This window comes from Pithys albifrons, chromosome 10 (genome assembly GCF_047495875.1).
Source record: "Pithys albifrons albifrons isolate INPA30051 chromosome 10, PitAlb_v1, whole genome shotgun sequence".
Classification (NCBI taxonomy): domain Eukaryota; kingdom Metazoa; phylum Chordata; class Aves; order Passeriformes; family Thamnophilidae; genus Pithys; species Pithys albifrons.
The window spans coordinates 1,583,227-1,605,502 of record NC_092467.1 but is presented as its reverse complement, the minus strand read 5'-3'; the positions used below and the strand labels follow the sequence as shown (position 1 = coordinate 1,605,502).

The window sequence follows — 22,276 nt, the reverse complement described above, 5'->3', positions numbered from 1 at the left end:
GGTGAACCAGGCTGGTTTTAGCAGGATTCAACACCAAAACAACACCTTGGTGCCAGCAGTAACTCAGCACAGAGAGCCTGTATTGTTTGCATTCTCTGAGCCATTCTGGGCCTGATCAGGGCAGAACATCCTGTCATGGTCCATAAGGCTCTGCAGTGTCACAATGGTCCCTTGTTGCCATGAGGTTCCAAAATGTTCTGGGGTTCAATTGGTTCCAGGAGTTCCCACAAGTCACAAAAGCCCCTTGGTTCCATGAGATTCCACAATGCCCCAGGCTCCCTTTGCCTCCACAAGGCTCTTCAGTGTCAAAATGACCCCTTGATTCCAGGAGGTTCCAGTCTCCCAGGGTACTTTCAGTTCCATTAACCCCTGCAGTATCACAATGGACTTTTGATTCCATGGTGTTCAGCAGCGACCCCAGGGTAGTTTGGGCTCCATAACCCTCTGCAGTGTCACAAAGGCCCCTTCATTCCTGGAGGTTCCAAAATATCTCAGGGTTCCTCTGGATCCATGAGGCCCCATTTGTCACGATTGCCCTGTGATCCCATGAGGTTCTGTCGTCTCACAATATCCCTTGAGTTCCAGGAGGTTCTGTGGTGTCACAATGGCCCTTTGGTTCCAGGAGGTTCCACACTGTCCTTGATGGAACAGACCAGGTTTGTTGTTTCCCCACCTGCAGAGCTGCCTCCAGCTCTGGGGTCCCAGCACAGCAGGGACATGGAGCTGTTGGAGCAAGTCCAGAGGAGACCACCAAGATGATCAGAGGGATGGAGCAGCTCTGCCATGAGGGAGGGCTGAGAGAGTTGGGATTGTTGAGCCTGGAGAACAGAAGGCCTTGGGGTGACCTAATTGTGGTTTTCCAGGACCTGAAAGGAGCCAACAAGAAAGATGGAGAGAGACTTTACAAGGGCCTGGAATGACAGGACAAGGGACAATGGCTTCACACTGATAGAGGGAAGGGTTAGATGAGATAGTAGCAAGAAATTCTTTACTGTAAAAGTGCTGAGGCCCTGGCAAAGGTTGTTCAGGAAAGTTCTGGCTGCTCCATCGCTGCAAGTTGTTCAAGGCCAAGCAGAATGTGGCTCTGAGCAACCTGGTCTAGTGAAAGTTGTTCGTGCCCCTGGGGTTGGAATGAGATGCTCCTTAAGGTCCCTTATGACCCAAAGCATTCTGTGATTCTGTGGCTAGTGGGTGATGTGGTGGTCAGGGCTGCCTTGGGTACAGAGACCATGAAATAATGGGGATTTCCATTGTGGGTGAAGGGAGGGGCAGCAGCAGAACTGACACCTTGGACTGACAGCTGACAGACTTTGGCCAGTTTGGGAAACTTATGGATGGAGTCCCTTGGGAGTCAGTCCTGAAGGAGAAAGGAGTGCAGGATGGATGCAGGTGTTTTAAGAAGGAAATCTCAAAGCTCCAGGAGCTGTGCCTCTGTGGCCTAAGACAAGCCAGGGGGCAAAAAGTATGACCTGGTGAAACACAGACCATGGGCTGGATGTCAGGAAAAAAAAGAGTGCATCACCTCTGGAAGGATGGGCAGAAAACTTGGGGGGACTACAAGGATATGGTGAATTTATGGAGAGGGGAAAATGTGAAGGGCCAAAGGCCCAACTGGAACTGAATTTGGCCACTGCAGTTAAAGACATCAAAAAATGTGTCTCTGAATCCATGGGCAGCAAAAGGAGGGCTCAGGAGAGTCTCCATCCTTTGCTGGATGCAGAGGCAGTGCAGGGTCAGGACAGGAGGAAAAGGCTGAGGGAATTAATGACTTCTTTGTCTCAGTCTTTTAACACCAAACGCAGTTGTCCTCAGGATACCCAGATCCCAGGGCTGGAAGTTGTTGATGGGGACCTGAGTGAAGCCCCCATAACTCAGGGAGAAATGGTCAGTGACCTGCTGTGTCAATGAGAACTCCACAAGTCCCTGGGCCCAGATGGGATGCACCTGAGGGTACTGTGGGAGCTGGAGAAAGAGCTGGCCAAGCCACTTTCACTCATTGCCCAGCAGTCCTGGTGAACTGGAGAAGTCCCAGCTGAAAAGAAATCAGCCAAAGTGACACCCATTTACAGGCAGGGCCAGAAGGATCTGGACAACTACGGGCCTGTCAGGCCTGACCTTGGTACCAGGGAAGTCCATTGAGGACGTCATCCTGAGTGCCATCACACAGCACAAACAGGACCACCAGGGGATCAGGCCCAGTCAGTGTGGGTTTGGGAAAGGCAGGTCCTGGTTGACAAACTTGATCCCCTACTATGACAAAATGACCCACTCAGGAGATGAGGGAAAGGCTGTGGATGTGTCTCTCTCACATTCAGTAAAGCCTTTGGCACCACCTCCCACAGCATCTCCTGCAGAAACTGACTGCTCATGGCTGGGATGAGGGAACTGTTTGCTGGGTGAAAAACTGGCTGATGGCCCAGAGATTGGTGGGGAATGGAACTAAATCCAGTTGGGGCTGGTCACTAGTGGGGTTCCCCAGGGCTCAGTGTTGGGGCTGGTCCTGTTTGACCCTGTTATTGATGATCTGGACAAGGGGATGGAGTGCACTCTCAGTAAATTTGTGGACAACACCAAGGTGGGTGTGATTGTGGGTCTGCTGGAGGGCAGGAAAGTTCTGCGGAGGGATCTGGACAAGCTGGATCAATAAGACCAAGTGTCAGATCCTGTCCTTGAGTCACAACAACCCCATGGAATGTTCCAGGCTGTGGGCAGAGTGGCTTGAGAGCTGCTCAGCCGGAAGGGACTTGGGGGTGCTGCTGGAGACTGGCTGGATATGAGTCAGAGTGTGCCCAGGTGGGTAGGAAGGCCAAAGGCATCTGGCCAGTGTAAGGAATAATGTGACCAGCAGGACCAGGACAGGGATTTTCCCTCTGTACCAGGACTTGAGGCCACCTCAAGTCCTGTGCTCAGTTCTGAGCCTCTCACTACAGAAAGGACATTGAGGAGCTGGAGCATGTCCAGAGAAGGGAATGGAGCTGGAAAAGAGTCTGGAAAACATATTGGATGAGGAACTGGTGTTCTTGAGTCTGGAGAAGAGGAGGCTCAGGGAGGACCTCATTGTTCTCTTCAAAGACCCAAAAGGAGGTCTTAGTGAGCAGGGGTCTCCTTCTCTTCTGCCCAGCCTATAGGGATGGAAAGAGAGGAAACAGACTTGACTTACATATGTCAAGGATCAGAACAGATATTAAAAAGGTGTTTTTCACTGAGAGGGTGTTTATGCAATGAAATAATTAGCCCAGGGAGGTGGTGATATCTTGAAGGGCTCAGGTGGTGTTTGGATGTGACATCTTGGAATATGATTTAGGGATGATTATAGTGGTGCTTGGATGACAGTTGGACTAGAAGACTTTGAAGGTCTCTTCCAGCCTTGATAAATCTGTGAGTCCCAGAAGTGTCACCACTGCCTCCAAATTTCTGCTCAGAAAAAACTTGGGGATGTTTTCACAGTCGTGTTCCTCAGTGGGACCCATTAGCACTGCAAAACACTTTACAGTTTCAATCTCACTTTGGCTTCTCAAGAGGTTTCTGCAACTTTCCTCAGGGTCTGATGTTCAGCACCAAACCCCCCAGAGGGCCATTAAATGCCCTGGGCTGTTGCTGTGCTGCTGAGCTGGGCCGGGCTCCTGGCACACAGGGAGCTCCTGGCAAGCGGGCAGTGCTGCAGAGAGACAGCTCTGCCCAGGAGCAGCTCCTGTGCACAGCCCAGCAGGGCTCAGGGCACTGCCTGCACACACCAAGGGCACAGCAGAGAAGGGACAGAGGTGAGAGGCAGCCTGGGCTGGGAGGGGACTGAGCTCTCATTACAGGAGAAACCTCCACAGAATTTGAAAGAAGAATTCTCTGGCTGCAGGAAAGTTAATCTTCCCTTCCTGCAGGGATCTCCTAAAGCTGGCACATCCCACAGCTTCCAGGATCTTTCAGAAGGACTCCCACAGTTCTTCAGTGGAGAGGAGGTGGCCATATGGCAGAACTGGGCAGGACCTGCAGGCACCAAGGGCAGACAAGAGAAGTGAGAAAAAGGTTGAAGGTGTCCTGGGGTGGGCGGACAGGTGAGAGCTCATCAGGAGAGGAGTCTTCACAGCACTTTCCCAGGGTAAGTATCTGGCTGCAGAGCAGTGCAGGTGAGTTCCTGGGAGTGTCTCTTACACCTGCCAAATGCCAGCACTGACAGGACCTGTCAGGATTGCTCTCCTGGATTTCCTGGTGTGGAGCATCAGAGGCACAGGGCAAGAAGGTTCCCTTCTGGAAGGGACAGCTGTGGGGTGGGAGGGTGGGGGTGCAGCCAGGGGTGCCCAGGGCTGTCCTGCAGAGCAGGGTCCTGCAGCCCAGGGCTCTGTGTGCTGGGGCAGGGATTCTGCTGCCTGCCAGAGACAGCTCAGCATGGCCAAGGAGCTCCCCATGGCCCTACAGGGAGAAGGTGTGGGTGGAAGGAGTGACCTTCTCATGGCAGGGCAGGGATGAGTAGGGCAGGGATGTGGGTTATGTCTCTTGACCCACAAGACCTGACCTGCAGTGCAATAAAAATTTCAGGCATTTCAGACACCCACAACCACTGGTAACTGTGGCAGGTAAAACTGGGTGAACAAATACAAAGAATACCCTCAGCTCAATTCCTCAGCTGGGCAAATTGGAACCAGTAGGGCTGGAAGCTCTTTGATGTATCACGAGTACATTAATTTGAGCTCACCCTGCATTCTGAGTTCCCTCTCTCTGCAAGGCAAAAAGGACTCCTCAGGAGTCCATTATAGTGCCCCAGTTTTCATGGCCTCATCAGCCAACAAAACCCAGAGCTCAGGTGAGCAGGATGCAGAGAGGTCTTAAAAAGAGAGACCCTTATTGTCAAGTTGCTGTGAGACAATGTGTTTTGCTACAATAGTCAGAGCTAACTTAGTTCTGACTTTTCCTCCTCAACAGACAACATTCCCCCAAGGCAGCAAATGTCCAACAGCAGCTCCATCAGCCACTTCCTCCTCCTGCCATTGGCAGACACGTGGCAGCTGCAGCTCCTGCACTTGTGGCTCTTCCTGGGCATCTCCCTGGCTGCCCTCCTGGGCAACGGCCTCATCATCAGCGCCGTAGCCTGCGACCACCACCTGCACACCCCCATGCACTTCTTCCTGCTCAACCTGTCCCTCACAGACCTGGGCTGCATCTGCACCACTGTCCCCAAAGCCATGCACAACTCCCTCTGGGACACCACAACCATCTCCTACACAGGATGTGCTGCACAGGTCTTTCTCTTTTTGTTCTTCATCTCAGCAGAGTTTTGTGTCCTCACCGTCATGTGCTACGACCGCTACGTTGCCATCTGCAAACCCCTGCACTACGGGACCCTCCTGGGCAGCAGAGCTTGTGCCCACATGGCAGCAGCTGCCTGGGCCAGTGGCTTTCTCACTGTTCTGCTGCTCACAGCCAATACATTTTCCCTGCGCCTGTGCCAGGGCAATGCCCTGGGCCAGTTCTTCTGTGAAATCCCTCAGATCCTCAAGCTCTCCTGCTCACACTCCTACCTCGGGGAAGTTGGGCTTCTTGTGGCTAGTTTTTTTTTTATTTATGGGATGTTTCATTTTCATAGTTTTCTCCTATGTGCAGATCTTCAGGGCTGTGCTGAGGATCCCCTCTGAGCAGGGACGGCACAAAGCCTTTTCCACGTGCCTCCCTCACCTGGCCGTGGTCTCCCTGTTTCTCAGCACTGGCACATTTTCTTACCTGAAGCCTGACTCCATATCCTCCCCATCCCTGGATCTGGTGGTGGCAGTTCTGTACTCGGTGGTCCCTCCAGCAATGAATCCCCTTCATCTACAGCCTGAGGAACCAGGAGATCAAGAATGCTGTGAGGAAAATGATGACTGGATGCTTCTCAGCAGGAAGAGACTGTCTGCTTTGCTCTGTCAGTGACACCGTGTGCATTTCATGAGAGACCAAGTCTCTCCTCTTATACAATTTTCCTTTCTTCTCCTTCTAACTTTACTGTTATTAAAAAAAAAAAGTAACTATTCATTTTATCCCAGTTTGTTACTCCAGTCTTGTGACCAAGGCCAAGTGCTGCCCTGGGCATGCCAACAGAGGGGCCTGTCCCCACCATGGATGCTCCTACCCCGGGCTGGGGGTGCACAGGGGGCTGTGGGATCATTTGTGGGGTAGTGGGGCACAAAGGGGCTGTGGTACATTTGCCAGGGGGTGACAGTAGGGCCAGGAACAGACACACAATTCCTGGGCATGGCCTGTGCTGTGCACGTGGGACTGTGGGAAGGGCAAAGCTCCCCTGGAGTTGGTGGCTGCAGAAAAAGTCAAGAGCAAAAAGAGCCTCAGTGGCTGTGCTGGAGACCAAGGCTGAAGGAGGGAAATGCAGGGCTGCTGTGGAATGGGGAGGGGGACTTAATTCCAGCAGACACTGCTGTGGGGCTGAGGGACTCCATGGCTTCTCTGTCTGAGTCTTTACTGGAAAGGTCTCTCAGGTCTCTGTGCTCAGGGAAAGCTTCAGGGAGGAGGAGAGCCCATCTTGGCAGGAACCTCCTGCAATGCCAGAGGGACACATGGCAGTGTGTGCCCCTGCAGGGCACTGTCCCAGGCCATGGCACAGGCTGGGAGCTGCCTGGCTGGGAGCAGCCCTGTAAGGCAGCTGTGGGTGGGCAGGAGCTGGGCAGGAGGCAGCCGTGTGCCCTGGCAGCAAGGGAGGCCAGGAGCACCCTGGGCTGTGGGACCAGCACAGCAAGGACGTGGCTTATCCTGGTTGCCGTGGCTGAGGAAAGCTGCACAAAGAGCTGTGGAGTTTAGAAATTGTATCCTGTTTAATTTGTAATGTGGGCAATGAAGGGAGACTTTCTGTGCCTCTAAGTGTCACCAGTTCCTGATCCCCTAAAGAGCACAAACCTGATGAGTTGTGGTTCCCACTCCAGTGGCACTTTGATCTTCCTCCATACCCAGAGTACGAAGCTCCCTTGTCCCACACAGTCCTTGGAAAGGAGGGATTGAGGACACAGGACAGGATGTGGGATCAGATGCAGGACATGGCCAGGGATTTGGGGTGGTTGTGACCCCAGGGCAGGACCCAGCACTTGGCCTTGTTGAACCTCATCCAGTTGGCCTGGGCCCATCGATCCAGCCTGTCCAGACCCTTCTGCAGAGCCTTCCTGCCCTCCAGCGGATCAACAATCCCACCTAACCTGTTGTCATCTGAACAAATGCTGCAGAACATGCCCAATAAAGTTCCTGTAACCCCAAAATATTTGGATTAGTGGAGATTTAGCTCTGCACAACAAAGTAATTCATTCACTTTCTCTCTTTTCCTCCCGCTCTGGATCAAGGGAACTTCTGACTTCAGTGTGTGACTCACTTTGTGCAAAGAGCAAAATGGACAGAACTGGGGTAGGGAGCGCTTGGAGGGACCTTTAGATCTGTACTTGACACATAACATGTTTTCCATTGGTCTAAGATTGCCTGCTGTGGAAAGTGGACGTCAGTAATGTGAGCTTAAAATACAGCAGAGGAATTTCTTCTATTTTTGAGCTGTGCCTGCCTTTGGTTTTGTTTGCTGACAATACGTGAACATCCCTGTGTGTCTCCTGCAGCTCTTTCTCCAAGTACAGCAGGTGGGAGTTGGTGCCAAGGAGCTGAAACCTGCAGGTCCAGCCAATAGTGGAGGAAGCTCAGATTCCACAAGGCTGCTTTGAGTGCCTGGGATGTGATGAGGGAAATGGTGGGGTGGGGATTAGGGATAAAGTCTAATGGATTGTCAGACAAAAAGGGTCTTGATTTTCATATCTATTCACACTGAATTGGGAGATGCTCTGGGTCAATATCAATAGGGAATTGCTGATAATAATGTATAAACGGGCAAAAATAAACAGGCCACAAAAAAGACATATTTTTGCTTGTGGGGTTTTTTTTAAAGTATAAGATATTCACTTTGAATGCATTTCTGAGATCTCTGTAATTGACCACAGAAGATTTGAAAATTTAAAAGTAAATTATTCCCAGGGGTTTGTTTTGTTAAAATACCATCAGTGAAAAGAGACCATGAAGGGAATGAGCAGACAAAGGAGACCATCCCTGGCGCTTGGGAACAATATCAGTTAGGGTTTGCTGCTCTCAGTGTATAAAGAGGAAAAAAGAAATGGGACAAAAAGTTATATTTCTTCATTTTTTGTCACTGTAGTACACTCACTTTGAATACACTTCTGGTATCTGTCGAATGAAGCATAAAAGAATTGAAGACTTAGTATTAAATTATTCCCAAAGGCTTGTCTTGTTAGGATGTTTTGAATGTTAATGAGCACTCTGGCAGTGAATTCCTGAACTGAAGATCTGAAAACTGAAAAAACCTCTAAAAAAGCAAAATTCATCAGCAAACCTTCAAGTTCCTGAGAGTGTCAGCAAGCCTCACTGAGATCATGACAGAAAAGAGACCCTGGAGGGAATGAGCAGACAAAAAGACCCTCCCTGAGCCTGGGAAAGCAGCAGCTCCGAGTCACTGGTCACAGGTGGAAAATGGACTGTGGAATGTGGCTGTGAAAGTGCCTGATGGACTTTGCCAAGCAGGACAGCCAAGCCCTGCCACCCATCTCTGGTTCCTCACAGGATGCTCCTGGAGCAGAGTGATGTGGGGTGTGGAATGGGGAGTGCAGGAGAGCAGTAGGCCACCTCCACAGCTCTATGGAGTGGGTGAGGAGGTGACAAGCCCTGGGGCTGTAAGGAACTGGTGTCTTCTCACAGGCTGTCAAGACCCAGGAAACTGTCCTGTTGCAGAAAAGCACAGTGAAGAGCCAAAGTGTGTGAGAGCAGGAGAGGGCACAGCAGTGTCCCTTCCACAGCCAGGCCTCCAGGGACACACCTGAAGGACCAGCAGAGCAGGGTCTGGGCTTAGTCTTTGTTTCCTGGACACCCTGGGCATGGGGCCCCAGAGCAATTGTCACAGATCACCCCCTGCAAACACCATTCCCAGCCCTGGCTTCTCACCCACCACTGACAGGTTGTTTGTCCCTCCATGAGGACACCAAATGAGCAGCTCACAAGGCCATGCTGCAATTGTGCAGAGGAGACTTCAGCATGCACAGTGTGTGTGGGAGATGAACCCAAGAGAACACAAAGACCATCAGCTAATCCTGGAGGTGCTGGGAAGGGCTGTGGGACACACAGTGTCTCGAGGTCACTTCACTCTGGGCCCCACATCCCCTGGAAAACCCCCAGGATGCAGCACTGGGATGTGCTTCTGAGCACAGAGCTCCCCCTGTGTCCATCCCTCAGGCTGTGGGGCATCTCAGAGAGGGGCAGAGCAGGTGACACCCCACAGGGCTGAGGTGGCTCCAGCCCCCAGCAGTGGCAGTGAGAGCCCAGGGAGAGACTGTGACTCCTGCAATGATCTCCCCATGGGTGTAAAAGGGAAAGGCTCTCTGATCACCCCTGGGTGCATGAGAATCCCACAATCCCAGTTCAGAGGTGGATGCTTTGCTGTACCTTGACATTTCTGTGAGTGACTCCAGGAACAAACTCCACTGGCCCAGTGAGATTCATCTCAGTGGTCTTGGACAGTTCATTGCAAGTGCTCCTGAACTGCTGCATCACCCTTGTCTGGGATTCTGGGCTGTGCTCTCAAAAGGGCCAGAGCAATCTGAGAGGTTCTGGGATCCTTGGAAAAGGCAGATGACAAGCCCATCTTTAAGAAAAGCAAAATGAGAATGGGGAGAATTAGAGGCTGCCCATCAAGCCGCTCTATCACTGCCCTTCCCAGATGGACAGGGAAGAGAGAATAAGGTGGAAAATGACTGGTGGGTTGGGATAAGGCACTTTACTAAATCAAAAGCCAAAGTTTGCACACAAACTAAGAGGAAAATGACAAGATTTATTCTCTACTTCCCATCAGCAGTGATGTTTGGCCATGTCCCAGCAAGCCAGGCTTCAGCACACAGAGCAGCTGCTCAGCAGGAAAATATTATAAACAATGAATGTCACCCCTTCCTCCTCCTTTCCTCAGCTTTTATATCTGAGGTGACATCCCATGGTCTGGAATATTCCTCTGGTCACTCTGGCTCAGCTGGCCTGGCTCTGTCCCTTCCCAAGATCTTGCCCTCACCTGGGGAAGGAATGTTGCAGTGCTGGGGCTGTGCCAGCTCTGCTCAGCTTTGTGATGCCCTTCATGATCCCTGAGCATCTGCCTCCCCAGCTTGGCCAGTGGGTTCCTGGGAACACACCTGACAGCCCAGCCCCCAAGGGGACAGGATGTTCTGCTGTGCTGGAGAGGACCCTCCTCAGCCTGGCCAGCAGTGCTGCAGGGGGGGATTCCCTGCCCCTCCCCAGCTGGTCCTTCCTGCCCAGCAGCTCCTGCTCCAGAAGGGCTCACAGACACTCTGGGGGACTTTTCACACTTGGGTCCTTGAGCTGCCCTGGGGCATCTCTGGGGCAGTGGCCAACTCTGTGACTGCTCTGGGAAGTCATGGCCTGAAGCCAGGAGTGCGGGTTTTAGGAGGTAGTTGAAACCTCTGCAGACAAGAAATCCTGGTAATTGTTGAAGACTTCCTTGCCTATCATTACGATGTGCTGTTTATTTTTAATTTCAAGATTTTTTTCATAGTTTTCTTTATACTGACAACACCAGACACTTGTTCTATTAATCTGATTCACTCACTCTTTATGTGAAAATATTTGTTCCGCTATTTATCAGAGTACATTTCCTACCAGTGTTTTGAATGCAAGAAACATTGCTCAGAGGAGCTACTGAACTTCTTTGGGATGGTTTCGTATCCCTAATTTTGCCTCTTCTGTTCTAGCTCTCCCAATTTTTGCCTTCAAAGATCTCTCCAAGCTGTGTGTGCCTGGGAATGTTTTCACAGTCCTGAGCTCTGGGCCAGGTCAAAGGGGACAAATGCACCTTCTGGAGAACACTGTCACTCCTGCTCACAGAGCCTCTCTGACTGCACAGAGGAGATTCCCCCAGGCTGTTTCCTGGTGTGGGATAAAGGGACATAAAGGCAGAGGAAAGGGATGGTGGAGACAGGGATATTTGCAATGGGCATGCTCAAGGCTGGTGAGATAAAAGTCCCTGGGACAGGGAGGTTGTTCCTGGCAGTCACACCCAGAAATGTCAGGGCTCTGGCAGGTGCCCACGCCTGAGCTGGGCTCATGCCCTGCTCACACCCCCAGGGCTGTTCAGAGCCACAAGTCCTTCCCTTGCACACACACAGACAGTTCCTGGCAGCAGGTGCAGTGTCTCCCTGGGCTCCTGCTGCCACTGCCTGGGGCTGGAGGCACCTCAGCCCTGCAGAGCCCCCACCCTGCACACTCACACACTTCAGCTCAACACTGGGGTTTCATCTCCCTGGCATGGCCCAGTCCAGCCCCTCCCTGGTCCCCCCATCTCCCTGTCCCTTCTCCATCCCAGAAGAGCAGCACAATCATGTCTGGCCCTGCAGAAAGAAATGGAGGGAATGGAGGTCAGGGACAGGGACTCTGTGTCTGGAAAGCTCAGGATATCTTCAGCCCAGGCAGCTCCTACAGCCCCAGGGCCAGCCCCACTCCCCAGGACAGCAGGAGAGAATTAGCCCTGGGGCTCCTCTGGCAGGGGCCATGGGAGGACTCTGTTGGGCTGTGCTGGTCAGGCTGGGAGGCAGAGCCAGCTAATGGTGGTCCCTGCCACTGACCCCCTGCCACACAAGCTCTTGTGTGGCCATGGAGAGTGCTCAGAGGGGCCCTGCCTTGTTCCAGTGCTGGGAGATGGGTCTGGGGGCTATGCTGGGTCTGTCCTATGATTGTCCAAGAAGAATAAATGAATCACTTACAAGACTTGTTTCCCTGTACCTGCTGTGTCTCGTGAGTTTGCATAGCTGTTGTTTGTCAGTTCACACTCAGATCTAGAATATTATCTCTGGGTGACTACACCCTGAACATGCCTGGGCTCACTGGACTCTGTTCACTGCTGACTGCCTGGCACCTGCTGGCACATCCCCTGTGTTTTCATGGCAGTTCCCAAGTCTCTTAATAAAACATTCACCTGCCATCAGCTCTGTGAGAAGCTGTAGAGCCCCAGAAAGGTAAATCAGAAACCATTCACCATTTACATGGGTTCTGGCCACCAACAAGCAAAACCTGAACCAGACCTGAGGCCTTGGAAGGCCACGCTGGGACCCTGATCTCATCCCACTGAGCCCCTGGAGAACAAGCCAAACAAGGAATGTCTTTAGAGTCTATTCCTTGAGCATGTTCCTGAGACTGATTTGCAAGAAGCCCAAAGCCTTCCTGCCCTGCCCTCAGGAGATGCCCTTTCCTGATGGAGCTGCTGTTGTGCAGCCCAGCTGTGTCCCAGCTGTCCCCATGGCCTGTCCCTGCCTGTGATCTCAGGATGGACACGCAGCAGGATGTGACCAACTTGTCAGAGTACTCAGGCCTTACAGCAATAGCAATAGTGTGGAAGTAGAAACAGCAGCTCTGAAAAGACCAAGCACTGCTGCTCACTGGCAGTGCTGCTGTGCTGGACGCTTTTCCCCCTCCCCTCTGCCAACATGCACTGTCCTGCAGTGCCCTTTAAGAACCTCTGTGAAAAAGAATCAAAATAGTTACAACTGAGTAATTTCTTTTGTTTAATTCTTTAGACAGTCTGTGGGTCAAAATCAGTAGGGAGACAACAAAAGATTGGAAGGGAATTTATTATCAAATTTCAGTGTGCACAATATTGTGACAAGGTGAACCAAATGACCTCCGCCAAAACCTGAGAAGGAAGGATGGGCCTGTCAGGAGTTCCATTCTAAATGCTATGCAGAAGACAACTGGAAGTTTGAAGCTTCTCGAGACCATCCAGTAATCAAATTCTGCACAGCACCCTTGAGTTCCTGGTTCCTCAGGCTGTAGATGAGGGGGTTCAGTGTTGGAGGAACAACTGAGTACAGAACTGACACCACCACATCCAGGGATGGGGAGGAGATGGAGGGGGGTTTCAGGTAGGCAAACACATCAGTGCTGACAAACAGGGAGACCACGGCCAGGTGAGGGAGGCACGTGGAAAAGGCTTTGTGCCGTCCCTGCTCAGAGGGGATCCTCAGCACAGCCCTGAAGATCTGCACATAGGAGAAAACTATGAAAATGAAACAACCAAAAGCTAAACAGACACTAAGCACAATAAGCCCAAGTTCCCTGAGTTTGGAGTGTGAGCAGGAGAGCTTGAGGATCTGAGGGATTTCACAGAAGAACTGGCCCAGGGCATTGCCCTGGCACAGGGGCAGGGAAAATGTATTGACTGTGTGCAGCAGAGCATTGAGAAAGCCACTGGCCCAGGCAGCTGCTGCCATGTGGGCACAAGCTCTGCTGCCCAGGAGGGTCCCGTAGTGCAGGGGTTTGCAGATGGCAACGTAGCGGTCGTAGCACATGATGGTGAGGAGGGAAAACTCTGTTGTGATGAAGAAGACAAAGAAAAAGACCTGTGCAGCACATCCCATGTAGGAGATGGTTGTGGTGTCCCAGAGGGAGTTGTGCATGGCTTTGGGGACAGTGGTGCAGATGCAGCCCAGGTCTGTGAGGGACAGGTTGAGCAGGAAGAAGTGCATGGGGGTGTGCAGGTGGTGGTCGCAGGCTACGGCGCTGATGATGAGGCCGTTGCCCAGGAGGGCAGCCAGGGAGATGCCCAGGAAGAGCCACAAGTGCAGGAGCTGCAGCTGCCACGTGTCTGCCAATGGCAGGAGGAGGAAGTGACTGATGGAGCTGCTGTTGGACATGAGCTTTCCCATGGCATGGAACACTGTCCAAGAGGGAAAAGATAGAGACAATTTAGGACAGACTTCTAACGGAAAAATCAGCTAATATCTCATAGAATTTCCCGCCTACTCCATTAATTTTTGATTCATTTTCTCTCTCTGGGTTGACTATGCAGCTCAAAAAGAGCTAGTTGAGCCCTGCTGCAGTGGGCACATGGAAACTGGCTCATGAAAGTTTCAGGAATCTCAAGGGATGGCAGGTGTAACAGAATTACACTACCTGCTCTTGTGGCAGAAGTATCTGGATTGCAGAAGACAGGTTTACCTGAACTTAATAGTGATTTTGTCAGAGGGTATTGTCCTACTTGTTTGCTTGGTTTTTTTTCTACTGTCATATCTGTCACATGCTAATTTTAAGTGTAAAAATTCTAATTTTTGGTGAATAAAAGTGTGAACATCCTTAGGATGGGACAGATAATAGTGCTTAGCTCTCAGTGTTTTAGTTCATAGACAGCACAGATAGATACAATGTCGAATGCTCTGTTTCCCATCTGCCCTGCACTTCCATTTGTGGTGCCTCAGAGCTGATTGCAGAGAAAAATATCTGTGCAGGTTCTGATGGCAATGACAGAGCAACCCTGAGAAGGCTGGAAAAGGGACACTGATGGTGCCTGTAAGGCACAGTGTGGTGATTTCTCATATTGCCTGTTTTATTCAGTTCTAATTGTAGAAGATGGAGAATTTTTGTGCCTGCTGCTGGACTGAGAAATTAATTTCTGTGTCCCATTGCCTACCTGGGCAAGCCAGAGCAGAAGACATAAAGAGCAGTATCAATTCCAGTCATGTGTCACAAAACCTTCTGTTCTTCTTTAAAACTCCATTCTTGAATGTCCTGTTGTGATTTGGAGCTGTGAGCAGCCAGCCACCTTCAGCATCCTGAGAGTGGAAGGATCCTGCTCTCACCTATCATTGATTGCTCCTTCCCCACAGCCCTTCTCCCCCAGCCCTGTGAGCAGCTCCCCAGGCCGGCTGAGAGCAGAGTCCCTGCCCCAGCACAGCACCCTGGGCTGCAGGACCCTGCTCTGCTCCACAGCCCTGGGCACCCCTGGCTGCACCACCCGGCTCCACAGCTATTCCAAAGTGTCCCCCAACAGCCCCCTCCTCACACATCCCATCAGCTGGGGCTGGACCAGCTTTAGGAGATGCCTCCAGGAGCTGCCCCTGCATTGTCCTGCACCCACAGACTCACCGTGTCCCGCACTGCAAAGATTTCTCCTCCATGAGCTCTGAGTCATCCTCCCAGTGCTGAGCCCCTTTAAGCTCTGTCTGTGCCATGCTGGTGCCCCTGAGCTGCCCTGGCAGTGCCCTGAGCCCTGCTGGGCTGTGCACAGGAGCTGCTCCTGGGCAGAGCTGTCTCTCTGCAGCGCTGCCCGCTTGCCAGGAGCTCCCTGTGTGCCAGGAGCCCGGCCCAGCTCAGCAGCACAGCAACAGCCCAGGGCATTTAATGGCCCTCTGGGGGGTTTGTGTTGTTTACATCAGACTCAGCCCATCAGAGTAACTTCAAACAACTTCTCAAGAAGTCAAAGTGAGAGTGAAACTCTGAAGTTTCTTGTAGTGCTAATAGGTCCAATTAAGAGACAAGACTGAGAAAGTGTCCCCAGATTCCAGGTAGAGCGAAAAGCTGCAGTCAGTGGTGACAATTATGAAGAAGCAAAGAAAGGTGTCTCTCATGCTTAGGAAACCTCTATATGTTTCCTTTTTCCAAAGGGCCAAGCCCTGACACCCAGCCCCTGGAAAGGCATATCCAGTCCCTTACTCATTCTCACATCTTATCCTGGGGCACTGGGATGTGGGATGTGCAATGCCAAGGGCAGGAGGATGGGGTGGCACCTCCCAGGCTGCTGAGCAGGGACAAGGAGGCAATGAGGCCCCAGGGCTGCAAGGCTCACTTGTCTCCTCATGCCATCAGGGGCACACACAGCAGCCATGGCCAAAGGCCAGCACAAGTTGGCTCTCTTGGGGCCTTTCAGCTTCTGCACATCCCTGTCTCCTCTCCAGCCCAGGCTGTCCTACGGTGGCCATGCCCTGCCCCTTTCCCTGCAGGCTGTCGGCATCCCCCGGCTGCCCCACCTCCCTGGCCCCTTCCTGCACTGACATCTCTCCCTCCTCCCTGGCTCTGCCTTGGAACACAAAGTCTTGTGCTGGCCCAGACCCCTTCTTGGTGATGCTTTGTATCAGAGCACTTGTCTTGGAGGGAAACTCCTTTCTGCATATGTCCAGTATAGACCTTCTCAGATGCCATTGGTGACATTATTTCTTTCTCATTCTATATCTGACTACAAAAAGAAAAGCTCCACCATCTCTGACACCACCACTGTGACACTGTGGAACCTCATGGAATGAACGGCCCAGTGTGACACTGCAGAATCTTATTGATACAATGGATTCATTGTCGCTCTGGAACTTTCCTGCACTGACGTCTCTCCCTCCTCCCTGGCTCTTCTGGAGAGATAAAGCCATGGGCTAATTCAGACTTCTTGGTGTTGTGTTGCACCACAGCACTGCTCTTGGAGGGGAATTCCTTTCTCCTCATGTCCAACCTGGACCTCCCCAGCTGCCCTTGGTGACATTATTTGTTTCTCATGCTGTTTCTCACTACAAAGAAAAGCTCCACCATCTCTAGGGGAGAGCACTTGAAGCACTCTCAGGCTTCTCCTCTGCTCTACTCAGTCTCCACACCACTGAGCCCAGGGCTTTCAGTCCTTATATATTGGTCATGTGCTTGAGACCTCCAAATGCCTTCATGGGCCCACTCTGGTCCCTCTCCAAGGTGTTTAGCCATGAAAATGCAGTGCCCCTTGTCCAGGAAAGACAGACTGACACACTTTGCCAAAGGTTGTATTGGCAGAACAAGGCACAGTAACTGCAACTCAGCAAGCGGAGATTTACACTGGATGTCAGGAAGAAATATTTTCTGATCAAGGTAGCAGGAACCTGGAGCAGGTTGCGCACTAAGTGGAAACCTCATCCCTGGAGGTGCCCAAGGTGAGGAACATTGTGCAGCCTGAACTGGTGGAAGGAGTCCCTCATTAATGGGCGGGAAGTTGGACTGGAGGCTCCTTTGGGTCTCTTGGGTCTTGGGTCTTTCATCATTCTTTCATTCCTGTATCTCCAATTCCTTCTCCACAGGGCTGCAAACACCTACGGACACCTTGTCAGCATTTTTATGTGACCTAATCCCCAAAACTTTATAAATGTGAAAGAACTGCCATTTTAGGGACATAAATTTTCAGGTTTTTAGAGGAATCATTCAAAACTGAAAAGTTACATAGGAACTAATAAGAGATTTAAAACATCCCAGCATAAAAGGCTCTCCAAGTGGTCAATGGCAGAGCTTCCCAGAATGACCCTGATCTGAGGTTGGCCATTTCTGTCTCAGAGTCTGAGAGTCATGATGGGCAACCAGAAAGTGCATTTGGGGACTGTGCAAGACTTGCCATGGGACATTTAGGAAAAAAAATACTGGATTGGAAAGGGTGGGAGGAACACTGTTGTCCATGGTGCAACAAGCATAAGAAAACAGAGACAAAAAGATGATGGAAGAGCTAATTATGTGTAAGCAAGTGATTGCTAAGTGTCTTTCTCTGGCCTTGGCCTGCAACGGATCCCACAGCCTGTCCTGTTTTCTTAATCTCTCCATTGTCAAGAACTTTCTGGGTCAAGGGATCTCTGTGCTCTGGCTATGGAGGGAGGTCCAAGTGCCAATCACTGGAGTGGGAGGCACAAATCATCAGGTCTTGTGTTCTTTGGGGCTCAGACACGGGTGAGACCGGTGTGTGTGCATAGAACACTGGTGGGTGTGGATGAGTGTAACCACCAGTGACCATCAAACCAGAGCAACCAGCGAGTGGCAGAGGCCTGGGAGCCGCTGTCTGAGATCATCCCCTGGAGGGATCCACATTGTCTGGGTGACTCTGCAGCTCTGCATCTTCTCCTGACATGGCAGAGCACACAAACAGCACACTCTTGTGTCCCTTTCCCCACTGACTGTGCTTTGGTTTGGCCCAGAAACCTCCTGAGGTCCCTTCCAGGATGAGTCCCTGTGCACTTCCCTTCCCCATGGACCTTCCCTTCCTGATGCAGCATCTGTGGGGCAGCAGAGCTGGGTCAGTGCAGGGCCAGGGCTGGCTGTGACCGGGGCCACGAAGCCACTGCCAGGAGGTGACAGCAAGGACATTTTGCAAAGAACAACTTTAGATATGAGGACTTTGCTTTTGAGAAAAAGAAGGCTTGGCTGGAGCTGGCATGTGAAGAGGATGAAAGACAAGGGGTGTTGAGGGAAACAGGGAATGCTCAGCCTGGAGATGAGGAAAAGACTTTTCCCCAGTTGCAGAGCCAGTGCAGAGCAGGGTGGCCACAAGCCCAGGCTGCCTTCCTGCCTGCCAGGGTTGGTGGGGTTGTGTGACAGAGCTGTCCTCAGAATCAGAACCTGAGGGGCTCTCCCACTTGCCCCACTCCTTCAGCTCCCCAAGGATGGAATTTTTGTTGTGTGGCTTCCCTGATGTGCTGGATGACCTCACAATGCTCCCTGGCCAGAATGTCTCCTGAGGGCCACCCAGGCTGCTGCAGTGGAAGTGACTTCACAACCACCACGTTCCAGCCATATCTCCTTGGCCTGCGTCTCCTCTTTCTTCTGCCACCCTCAGGTCTGTGCTTAGATTGTAGGAAATGATTTAACTTTTCCAATATCATAATGGTTTTAATTAGCCTTTTAATGAACTGCTTGAATTAAAGACAAGTTTTGTGTTGGGCCTTAAATCTCTTTCAGCCAGCACTCAGCAGAATTTAACCTACCACTGTGAGAACACAGCTTGGGAAAAGTACTAATTCTCTAAGTTTTGTTAAGTCAACCTTGATATGCTTCAATGAACAAAGGCTGGGATAGAAAGATGTATTGTTGATGTTGGACATCTGGAATGCAGAATTTATGGACCACAAGGACATTTTGCAGAAACCAGTAGATGAAGAAGATGGCTAACAAGGACTTAGATGTGATGGAAAGTCCCAACGAGGAGAAAAAGACTAAAAATATGGACTAATTAGCATAGAGAGGGAGAAATCCATAAACAACAGAAGATAAAAATTAGTTCAATAAAATTATGTCATTTAGAACCAATGAACATTGCTTTCTTTTTTTGCTAAAAATTTATAAATAGATGAAAAATTGATGCATGGTGTCTGTATGAAAGGCAGGATTTCTTTTGGCCACACACACCCAGCACTGGGAATGAAGTGATTCCTTGCTTGCTAACACCAAACATGCAGTGTTAGAGGGTTCTTTTATACTGACCATTTCAGAGGCATTTGGCAACAGCATGAGCAGGTTTTGAGTAATTTCTTGTCTCCAAGTTGATGGGGCCAATTTCTTCCTCATGAGGCTCCTGTAGCAGAAGTGGCTTTGCAGAGCCCAGCAAGAAAGAACACCCTTAACCAGCAGCTCTGCAGTGCTGCCCACCAGGCTGGGCTGGCAAGGGAGGGCTCCTGGCCATGGACTGCAGGATCTGCTGCTGCCAAGATGCATTTGGGGTTTCAGGCTCTCCCTGGCAGAGGTACCACCAAGTCACTCTGAGTTGTGCCCGTGGCCTCCAGTGTGCTGGGGCTGGCCTGGGGCTTTTCCTGCAGTGGGATGTGCCCTGGTCATGGCACAGGAAAGGCAGTTCCTCCCCCAGCAATCTGCTCCTTCTGCATGTCAGGCCCCCACTCACTGCCCCTCACTCTGCTCAGTGTTTGCCTTGGCTTGTGGGTGCACTTGGTCAGATCTGCTTGAGTGTTCTGAGGCACAACCCAACACTTACTGTTTCTGCACCCACAGCATAAGAAATATCGTTTTCCTTTTCTATGGGGGTTGACCTGATGGATGTTTTCACATAACTGCCTTTAATTTCCATATTTGGAAAGCAGCATTTTCCCCAGTTGGATCAAGATATTGGGCTCTCTCACAGCTGTCTGAAGTAACTCAGAATCAGAGAGTGTTCTGAGTTTCAGAGACCTTAAAAGATCATCTGGATCTAACCCCAGTGACATGGGCAGGGACACCTTGCACTAAATCAGGTTACCCAGAGCTCTGTCCAATCTGGCCTTGAACACTTCAGAGATGGGCGAGCCACAGCTTCTCTGGGAAACCTGTGCCAGGGACTCAGCACCCTCACAGGGAAGAATTTCTTCCTAGTACCTCCTCTAATCCTTCCTTCTTTCAGTGTGAAGCCATTCCCCCCTGTCCTGTCACTCCAGGCCCTGGTAAATAGTCTCTCTCAATCTTCCCTGCAGGCTCCCTTCACGTACCAAAAGGTCACAATCAGCTCACCCCAAAAGCTTCTCTTCTCCTGGCTGAACAATCCCAATTCTCTCCCAGCCTTTCCTCACAGCAGAGCTGCTCTATCCCTCTGATCATCTTGGTGGTCCCCTCTGGACTCACTCCAACAGGTCCAAATCCTTCCTGTGCTGGGACCCCAAGCTGGAGGCAACACTGCAGGTGGGGTCTCACCTGAGAAGGCAGAGGAGCAGAATCCCCCTCCCCTGCTGCCCAGGCTGCTTTGGAGACAGCCCAGGACACCACTGGTCACCACTTGTCTTGGTGACCAAAAATCCGGGAACAGATCCCCCCTGGAAAGGCCTCCTATTACCTGGGTCAGGAAGTTTTCCCCCATGCATTCCAGGAGTCTCCTGGAGTGTCCAGAGCCCTCCTTGCTGCTTTCCCAAGAGATGTCAAGCAGGTTCCCTCAGCAGGACAAGGGCCTGTGATCTTGATGCCTCCTGTGAGCTCCAAGTGCAACCATTCCCATCTGTTTCATCTCCTAAACCAGTGTCACACATCCTGTACCCTGGAGGGGATGGAAAGGAGAAGTGATTTGATAATTTAGGGAGTCTTACAGGAAGCCACTATAACAGATGTGTGAGATGAGTGCAAAGTTGGTCCTCCAAACCCCAGGGGTGTCACTGCCACTGGTCACTGCTCCCCTGTGTCAGGTGAGAGAGCTCCACCTCAGAAACCTCAGGGAACTCCTTGTGTGAGGTGGGGCAGGGGCAGTGCTGGGCAGGAAGGGTTCAACTGGGACACTGGGAACTTTTCTAGGCAGAAAGGTATCCAAAAACCATCCAGAGGGAAAAAATGTAAACCTTTTAATAGTCTTTTTAATTCTCCTCCTTGTGTTACAGGGACACAAATACCTGATGTTCTTATGTAGGTTCCCTGGGACCCTCTGCCCAGGTTCCATCTGCAGCTCCAAAGGGCTCCTGATGCCCTGCAGGTCTTCTGTCACAGCTGCCAGTGCCAGGCAAGGACCTCAAATACACCTGAGCCTTCAGCAGCACTCGGTGGTGATGGTCAGTCAATGCAGCTCAGCCTGAAAACCAAAGAATATTCTTCAGTATTTTACTTTTTAAATAACATCTTTCTATCCACTGAAATGATTCAATACTTTCAATGAAATGTCAATGCAATTTCTGTCATATCAGAAAGTGAGTTTTCATTGTGTGTGTTGATTGCAGGAGAGGATTTATCAGAATCATAGAGTTGATGAGTCATTGCATCATAGAATTACTGAGGTTGGAAAAGCCCTCCAAGGTCACTGAGTCCAACCACAGTCCAGCACTGCCAAGTCCACCAACAAACCATGTCCCCAGGTGTCACATCCACACCCCTTGTAAGCCCCTCCAGGGATGGTGACTCTGCCAGGTCCCTGGGCAGCCTGTTCCAAGGCCCAGCCCCATCCTCGGGCCTGACCTCAGAAGCTCTTCCTAAGCCTTGACTGACCCAGCTGAGCAAGGAAGTGTTCCTGGACTGTTCCAGTCAAGCCAGGAGGGACTCCCTGATGGCACCAGGAGCTCTTGCACAATATAGGTGGGAACAGGCAGAAACAGAAGGGGCCAACAAGGGTGGGAAAAAAAGGAGGAGTAATTAGCCCTTGTAACCCTGATGAACTGTTTACCTGACTTGTAGCCCAAGTGGATCAGCACCATTGGGAATTGTTGTCACTGGAAATCAGGGGGATTGTGGTGCAGAGCCAAGGCTTGTGGAAGGGATTAAAGACCTGAGAGTGTCAGAGAGGAGGAACAAATGCCTCAAGGGACAAGTATTTCAAGGCCAAAAAGGATGATCTTCCCTGAAAGAGCTGCCAAGCATTGGAACAGTCTGCCCAGGGAAAGGGCTGAGTCACCATCCCTGAAAAAGTTCAAAAGATGTCTGGACATGGCACCTGGGGACATGGTTTAGTTGTTGGTGAAGGTGACAGTGATGATAACTTGGGTTCCATGATCTTAGAGGTCATTTCCAACCTTAACTACTCTGATTCCATGGTGACTCAGTCACTTCCCTGGACATTCTCTTCCAGTGCTTGATAACCTCAGTTGCACAGACTCCACAGGCAGCCAAGCCCTGTCCTGCCAGCCTGCACAGCCCAGCCCTGCATCTCTCTGGCCCTGGGGACAGCAGGGATTACTCCTTGGGGACACCTCAGTTGCTCTTTCATTGCCACCCACCCCAGCAGGCTCTGAATCAAATCTGTTGCTTGCCTGGGACTTTTGGCACTTGGTACCAG

The 22,276-nt window shown here is 51.2% G+C and overlaps 1 protein-coding gene and 1 pseudogene across 1 annotated transcript; one reads left to right on the top strand and one right to left on the bottom strand.

Moving 5' to 3' along the window:
• Positions 1–5,105: 5,105 nt before the first annotated feature.
• Positions 5,106–5,917, top strand: LOC139676548 (olfactory receptor 14C36-like; annotated as a pseudogene).
• A 6,826-nt stretch (positions 5,918–12,743) lies between these two features.
• LOC139676547 (olfactory receptor 14C36-like) lies at positions 12,744–13,700 on the bottom strand. The gene has a single exon (XM_071565622.1). The coding sequence runs from the start codon at positions 13,698–13,700 to the stop codon at positions 12,744–12,746; it is 957 nt and encodes a 318-aa protein (XP_071421723.1).
• Between the last annotated feature and the right edge of the window lie 8,576 nt (positions 13,701–22,276).